Source organism: Lolium perenne, chromosome 6 (assembly GCF_019359855.2).
Source record: "Lolium perenne isolate Kyuss_39 chromosome 6, Kyuss_2.0, whole genome shotgun sequence".
In the NCBI taxonomy this organism is placed as follows: Eukaryota; Viridiplantae; Streptophyta; class Magnoliopsida; order Poales; family Poaceae; genus Lolium; species Lolium perenne.
In genome coordinates this window covers 226,356,093-226,364,064 of record NC_067249.2, presented here as the reverse complement: position 1 = coordinate 226,364,064, position 7,972 = coordinate 226,356,093, and the positions used below count along the sequence as shown (strand labels likewise).

Sequence of the window (7,972 nt, the reverse complement as noted above, 5' to 3'; positions counted from 1 at the left end):
GGAAGAATGTTTACCTCATATTGAATTTGCTTACAATCGTTCGCTGCATTCTACCACTAAGATGTGCCCTTTTGAGATTGTGTATGGTTTTGTACCATGTGCACATATTGATTTGTTGCCTTTACCATCTTCGGTGCAAAATAATTTGGATGCTACAGACCGTGCTGAATTGATACTTAAATTGCATGAGAGTACTAAAGACAACATAGAACGCATGAATGCTAAGTATAAAATTGCTGGGGATAGAGGAAGAAAGCATGTTGTGTTTGATGTTGGTGATCTTGTTTGGTTGCATTTGCGCAAAGATCGTTTTCCTGAATTGCGCAAGTCTAAACTAATGCCACGCGCTGCTGGTCCTTTTAAGGTGTTAGATAAAATAAATGATAATGCATATAAACTTGAGCTTCCTGTAGAATTGGGTCCGGTTAGTCCTACATTTAACATTGCAGATTTGAAGCCTTTGGTGAAGAAGAGGAGCTTTCGTCGAGGACGACTTCAATTCAAGAATGGGGGCATCATGAGGACATCCCATCTCTTGATACAACCGTTGTACCTACAGCCACACAAATACAAGGACCAATTACTCAAGCTCGTGCCAAACAACTTAACTATCATGTACTTTCGTTTCTTGGAACTATTCCTCACATACATGAGACTATGATGCTGCCTAAATCAGATATGTTTGTTACTCTTAGGAATGATGGACCTAGCATGGATGAGGAGGACAAGCATTGGAGCATGATCACGCATGGAGGAGATGGCAGCAAGCATTTGATGATTGAAGATGACGCCGCAAGTGGAGATTTCAGAACTTTGAAGCCACCATAAGAAAAGATGAAGACATGGACGAAATATAGAGTTTACTACTTCATAATTTCGTCCATAGCATGTTATGGTGATGCGTCACCTTTAGTTTTGGGCCAGGCCCATGTTATATTCGCAGGAATTAAGTCAGCCACTTTTTAGAGTCCGTATTGAAGGGGAAAAGGTTTTCTAGGGTTTGGTTCGGCCACCATATGTATGACTGGCCGAAACCCCACCTTTTCCTCCTTTAAATACCCCCATAGCCGTCACGTTTAGACTCGGATTTTGATTAGACTAAAAGTTAGCCATTGTAGCAACTCTCGTGTACTTCTTTTGAGGCCAACGCCCACAACAAGACCGACTATTCGGAATCTCACCTTTTTCAATAAAGCTTTCATCTTTCATCCGCAATATTCTGATTGCATCATTAGTTCTTACTTGTTCTCGATTTCAGGTAGGAATTAAGACCCTCGCTGGTCAGGCTGATCGTGCATCCGCAAGATCAGTAACTCCCGGAGATTGTCCTAGCGATTGCATTGGCGCACGATCTTTGCAAGTGTAGTCGGATCGTCAAGCACGAACTCCACCAACAAATCGATCTATCCACGTCTCATCGAAAGATCGGCCACCTTTACCCTATCATCTTGTAACCGAACCTGCTATCTATATGATGGTACGCAATTTGTTTACTCTTGAAAAAAAGTAATATGAAAAAAATGAAATTACTCAACAGAAAGAAACACTTCCATACACAGGATCACCGGCCGCTCCATTACTGGTAGTTGCCAGATTAACCGGTCGATCAGCTGCCACCTGAAACCCTACCATGCATGCCGCCCGACCCGAGCCTCTTCTGATCGTCATCGCGCACGGGCCATCGCGATCACGATGCTGAAGCTGATGCTAATGCAAATATGGCTTCGCTTATCATATTTACATCTCTCGCTCTTCAACTGGAGAGTCTTCTCATCGTGTAGAGTTCACCTGGCAGGCACTGATGTGAAAAGCTCAAAGCCGAGGAAACGCAAGTACATCAACCAACACCCAAGAGCACGGAATGATTGATTCTACTAACTGGCAAGTTCACGCATCCTGGCGGCCTTCTTGGCCCGTCTCTTAAGAAGAACCTTGACCCGATCGACGGCGAGCTTGTGCATCCTGCCCTCGACGCGGGCGGGGTCCCGGCACTCCATGGCCCTCCTCACGGCCAGCTGCTCCAGCATCTCGAGCCTGCGCCTGATCGTCTTCAGCGCCAGCTCGGTGCGCGCGCCGTCCTCGAGCGCGGCCCGGATCCGATCAAACATGTCCTGGTACATCTCCTGGAGCACCTCCAGGCACTCGGGGTCGGGGAAGAGTTCCTCGAACTCGCGCCGGCCGCGCGGCGGCGGCGCGGTCTCCGGCTTCTCGTATTGCTCCAGCAGCTCCTCGGTGCGCGTGACCGTGGCCACCAGCTTCGTGTACGTGGTCTCGAACTCCCACGACTCCCTGAACGGGGTCTTGGAGGCGTCGGCGTCGGCGGGGGAATTGGCGCGGCGGCTCGTCGTCCTCCGGTCCTCGGAGCGGGGCCTCTTCGGCGCGCTGCTGGGGTAGTCGGCCGCGACGACGGTGGCGGCGGTGCCCTTGCGCTTGGGCGCCGCTTGAGCACGGTGCTCTTCCGGCCATGGCTCCTTGCGCTTGGGCGCCGCTTGAGCACGGTGCTCTTCCGGCCACGGCTCCTTGCGCTTGGGCGCGTGAGCACGGTGCTCTTCCGGCCATGGCTCCTTGCGCTTGGGCGCGTGAGCACGGTGCTCTAATTCTGGCCGTGTCTCCTTATTCGCGCGGCGTCTCGGTAACGAGGCGCGCTCCAGCTCCGTCGGGACCGGGAGGTACTTGACGAACTCGCTGAGGAAGTAGCTGCGCGGGTGGCCGAAGATTTCCAGGGCCCGCCGGTAGATTTGGTTCAGGTCCTTGGCGTGGCCGGCGTCGAAGATCAGCTCGAGGAGGCTGTCGTACGCCTCCGGTTTCCTGCTTTTCACCTGACGGAGGAACCTCCGGACGTCATCGACGACGGCGGGCGTAGGGCAGCGGTCCCTTCTGGGCCGCGTGGGCGCGGGGTCCTCGCGTGCGGGCCCCGGCGCGTCCTCGCCGGGGAGGAAGACGGCCAAGCCGCGGACGAGGTCGGGGTGTCCGCGGAGGAGCGCGTACGCACGGTCCTTGACGGCGTCGGGACTGGGGCCCGTTCCAACGCCGAAGCTCAGCAGGAGGCTGAGGAATTCCTCGTAGACGGCCGGAGAAGACGACGCGAGCTGGACTCGGACGAGCTTCAAGAAGGACAAGGCGGTGATTTGATCGCTCTCCGGGATAGTAACCGGGCGTTGCGCCATGGCGCGCGGCGGCTCGATCGTCCGCGGCGGCGCAAGAGGGAAGCTGGCGTTTCTGGTGCGTGCGGCGGCCCTAGGTTCTCGTGGCTCGGGTATTTATGCACCTTTCTTGAACTTCTTTTTTTTGACACGACGAGTAGTTCGAGTAGGACTCGACGGCCGAACAGGATATGGAGTCCCTTGTCTGTGCCTGTGGTTTTCGTGTTTCGTGTTTCGTGTGTCCCAGACTTGTACTCCACCTCTCGGCTCTCCGGCTCGCTCGTCTATTTGTGGACGTGTTGAACTCGGCCGCCGATTACACCACACGGATGCCTTAGAATATCTCCAGCCGCGTCCCCCAAAGCATTCTCTAAAGAGATTTGGGCGCGCCGGATAAAAAATGTGTTTCAGCCGCGTCTCGCAAAGTCCATTTTTTGTCCGGCGCGGCCCGATACGATGTCCGGTGACCCGAGCCCGTCCCCATCCCACAGGGGACGCACCGGGGACGTCGGACACACCGAAAAGTGAGGCGGGCTCCCACTTGTACTCCACCTCTCGGCTCTCCGGCTCGCTCGTCTCTATTTGTAGACGTGTTCTAACTCGGCCGCCGGTTACACCTACGGATGCCTTAGAAGCGTCTTCAACGGGTCTTTCGCAAAAAAAAAACGGGTCGACGTATTTCGAACGCGAAAATGATCATGTTTCGTTTGGGTTGGTTTATCGACGCGAAAATGGTTATGCGTTCGTCTGTACCGAGGGGTGTCTACAACGGCCAGACACATATTCGTCACGGGCTATTTTTTCTGAAATAACAAAAATAGGAGAAACAAGCAAATAGCATAAACATATTGGCTCAAGTTGAGGTCTCAAATAAGTCCATCATATTGTACACACAAGGTACGACACAAAATGTAGTCCAAGAGATGCCCAAACATGGCCAGGACAGCAAATTTAGTCCAAAACGAGGCCATGGTGGTTGACAATGGCGTCGCAGATCAGGCGTCTCGCGCGTGGATTTCGGCGCGCTTCTTCACGAACTAGGCACAAGTCGTCGTCCATGTTGCCCAAGTCAGCCAACATGATCCTTGTGTCCTCTGCCCGGATCTTGGCCTCGGCGTCCATCATTCTAGCCTCGGCGTCACACATTTTGGCCTTGATGTCCTTTTTGATCTCGACATCCATCTTTTGGACCTTAATGACCTCTTTGATGAGGTTGAGGTAGATGCCAGTTGCGGCCTCTTTTTCCAAATGTCTTTTCTCTTCTCTTTTGTCCGGGACGGCTTGAGAGTCGGCCATGATCTTCTCCAAGGTCTGGATGAACGCAAGGGATGATCCCTCCCGGGCAAAATCAGTCTTGGTAGCTTTATGGCCCCGGGGACGAGGTGGAAGGGTTTGCCCAGGATCGTCGTCTTCGTCGTCGACGACCAACGTGGTTGTCCCATTCTTAACAGCGTCATGGTAGGCCGCATAGCCAACCTTCCACTTTAGCGCCTCCTCCAGCTTCTCCCAACAATAGACCATATAGAAGCATTCTTATATGTTGCCTTGAACTTCTCCAAGGCCCTTGATACATAATAGCTAAAAGTTAGGTTTATGATATGCTAAATGCCGCAATAGATGGATGGAATCACGATGCTCGTTACTTACCAGTGCCATCACGCCCGCGCCGTTCTCGGGGTGGGCAACAACATGATCAACGGCGGCGCAGAACTTGGAGGTCTCTTGTTTGATGTAGTTTTATCTTTTTCCGATGGACTCTTCCGTGCGTTCGCTGCGCATCTCGTGGGGCTTGTGACGCTTTCTCTTTTCGTACTCTTGGACCACCTTGGCTCAGTAGACCTTGCCCTTTTGCTGGGCACCATTTATGCAGTCATGGCTGGTCGCGAGCCACACATCGCACAAACATTTGTCTCCGTCGTCGTTGAAGTCGTTGGTCCTATGGTTGTCCCTCTTCTTCTTGCCAACATCATCATCGGTATCGACGCAGACAATTGTTGGCTGCGTGGGTTAGGTGGTGAATGTTGTGAAGTGTATATGTAGATTGGCTAGCCTTTTCCATCAGTTCGGACTTTTGGTTCAATTGGCTAGTGCATGAAGGTTAACATGGTATCAGAGCCCCAGATCTCAAGTTCAAATCCTGGCTTTCACATGGTTTTCGCAATTAAGCCTAAAAAATGCTGTTTGACATAGGCATCCCAAATGGACCTGCCGAAGATAGTACCCGGGGTTTACTGAAGGCCCACTACCCGAAGAATAAGAAGATTCGGAAGCCCAAGATATATTTAAGGAAAGCTAGAGTTGTAATAGGAAGTGTTATTTGTAATCTTGCGGGATGAGTTAGAAACCTTCCCGGACTCTGTAACTTGTACTACACGAATCCCTCGGCTCCGCCTCCTATATAAGGGGGAGTCGAGGGACACAGAAATCATCGAATCATTGTTTCTCAAACCCTAGTTTTATAATCGTCGAGTACTTTTCGGCTGAAACCTTCGAGATCTACTTGCCCTCTACTTCCAACTAAACCCTAGTCTACAACCCGTAGGCATTGACAAGTTAATACCTTGTCAATTGGCGCCATCTGTGGGGATTAGAGGCGTCAAGGATCTGGTCTCGATGGCACGTTCAAGATCGTTGACTTCATCAACCGCAAAATCATCGACTTCATCAACCGCGAGCAACGCAATGGATCGAGGTAAACAGATCGCTACTGGTCCTGTCGATTTTGTTCCTCACCCGCCCTCCCGTTTGGATGCATATGCGTATCTGGAGTAGCCTATGGAGATGACGTTCGGAAGGTTTCACTTTCGCGTCGAGAAAGAAGGATCGTATCGTGTCGAAATTCCGATTTCGTCGGGATCGTCGGCGGTCGATTCCGAATTTTCAAGCTATACATCGTCAACTGAATCAGGAGAAGAAGAAACTTCGTCGTCACGCTTCATCAGCACCAGAGCAAGAGAAAACTCGCCAAGATCTTCAGCGACATGTCGTTTGAGTCATCTGCGGACTCATATATAAGCGATGGCTCAAGCAGTGATGACAGCTACAACTTCATCGACAAATCCATTACAGTGGGCAAGGTCTTCGCCAATCTTAATGATAGTGTCACCAAACCCAGCATAAATCTGAATACAAAGTATCATCAGATTTATGTCATCGGAGAGCCAAGCCATGACCAGGAGGAAACATCTGAGGCTTTCGACGATTTGGGAAATCCATACGTTGATCCCTCTGATCTGCGACGAGGTCTAGGCAATAAATATATCGGGCCACAACCACGAGACAGAGTTCGACTCCCGCAAGCAGCATGGGATAGAGCCGCGAGAGCTATGGACGGCTCAGAACCAATGGCCACCACAGCCACGCCAGAGGAATTACAAGCATATCAATATAGGCTCGCACGAGCTGCAAGGGAATTGGAAAAACAGGCAGCTGAGTTAAACAGAAGAAAGGAGGCAGCATCTGCATCCAGCAGGAGAAGGGCAGAGCTGAGTCGACAATCTAAAACTTCGGGTGATAGTCACAGGGAGGCTCGGAATAGAGCAAGATCGAGGTTACAACACGTACCCGAAGGAGAAAGAGAGCACTTGGTCCAAAACCTCGACATGTCTTTTATGTCGATAGACACAAGAGGAAACATCATCCCTAAGACACCAGAAGCTGGGTATATGGCGACACAAGCTTTTATCCTCGCATCTAAACCACCTCCAGGAGATCCAAGGGAAACACTGTACGACATGGCGATAGCAGGAGTTGGAGCCATGGGGACGGCGTTTGTATCAACACCTCCCGAAGGAACAGCAAGGCAAAATAGTCCACGACCTGCGGCAGCAGCAGCAGCTCCTGAAGGACCAAGTGGAGCAAGAGATACGGCAGCACAAGCAAGGGTCGACAGAGCGCGACAAAGCAGGAGGGAACATCGGCAGTCCCCAGAGTTAAACGACGAGGATATGTGTGGCTTGCCGTGCTTCACGAGAAGAGTGCGAAAAACTCGAGTCCCTTCGGGATTCAAGTTACCTGATAATTTCAAAAAATTCGACGGCCTTCAAGATCCAGAGGATTGGCTAGTTGATTATCTCGAGACGGTGAAGCTTACAGGAGGAACCAGAGCAACAGCTATGCAAAGCATCCAGGTGCATTTGAGTGGAGCCGCACGATCTTGGATAAAGAAACTTCCTCCAGGATCTATCGACAGCTGGGAAAGCTTCGAGGACGTGTTCGTCAAGAACTTCCGGTCCACGTGCAAGAAACCTGCGTCATTAGAAGAGTTGAGAGCGTGCCGACAAAAGCCAGACGAGCCAATGAGAAAATATATCCAAAGGTGGAACATCATCAAAAACTCGGCAGAAAATATATCTGACGAGAGAGCGATAGATGCGTTTGTCACAGGAATCAGGCGTGGAGATTTTGTCGAGGACTTGGGGAGGACCAACCCAAAGACAGTATCCGCGTTAATGGAAATAGCAAACAGATGGGCAGATGGAGAAGATGCTGTTCACAACAAACGGCACAGGTCGCCAGGGGAAGACCGCGGTCGAAATTATCAACCGAGGCGACGATTTCCCCGGCAGTACCCGAGCTATGATGCTCCAGGACAAATTTCGGCAGGCTTCCGAGCAAACACCGGAGGAAACAACAGAGATGATTATCAGAGAAGCAATGAGCAGCGAGGCGACAATAGAGATGACTCTCGAAGCAATAGGCAAAATAGCGGGCCAAGGTTCCCGAGGCCTTTCGTGTCTCCTGAAGAGATGATGAATGGGCCGTGTCAGATGCACTTTTTCCTCGACAGCAACGGAAAAAGACAGTCAGGACATCTGCAGAAAGATTGT

General features: G+C 51.2%; 1 protein-coding gene across 1 annotated transcript; it reads right to left on the bottom strand.

Annotated features, from left to right (window-relative positions):
• Positions 1 to 1,874: 1,874 nt before the first annotated feature.
• Positions 1,875 to 3,167, bottom strand: LOC127309962 (uncharacterized). The gene has a single exon (XM_051340669.1). The coding sequence runs from the start codon at positions 3,165 to 3,167 to the stop codon at positions 1,875 to 1,877; it is 1,293 nt and encodes a 430-aa protein (XP_051196629.1).
• Positions 3,168 to 7,972: the final 4,805 nt, after the last annotated feature.

Excerpts from the sequence above, each read along its gene's own strand:
- LOC127309962 (XM_051340669.1), bottom strand. The coding sequence starts at position 3,167 with ATGGCGCAACGCCCGGTTACTATCCCGGAGAGCGATCAAATCACCGCC.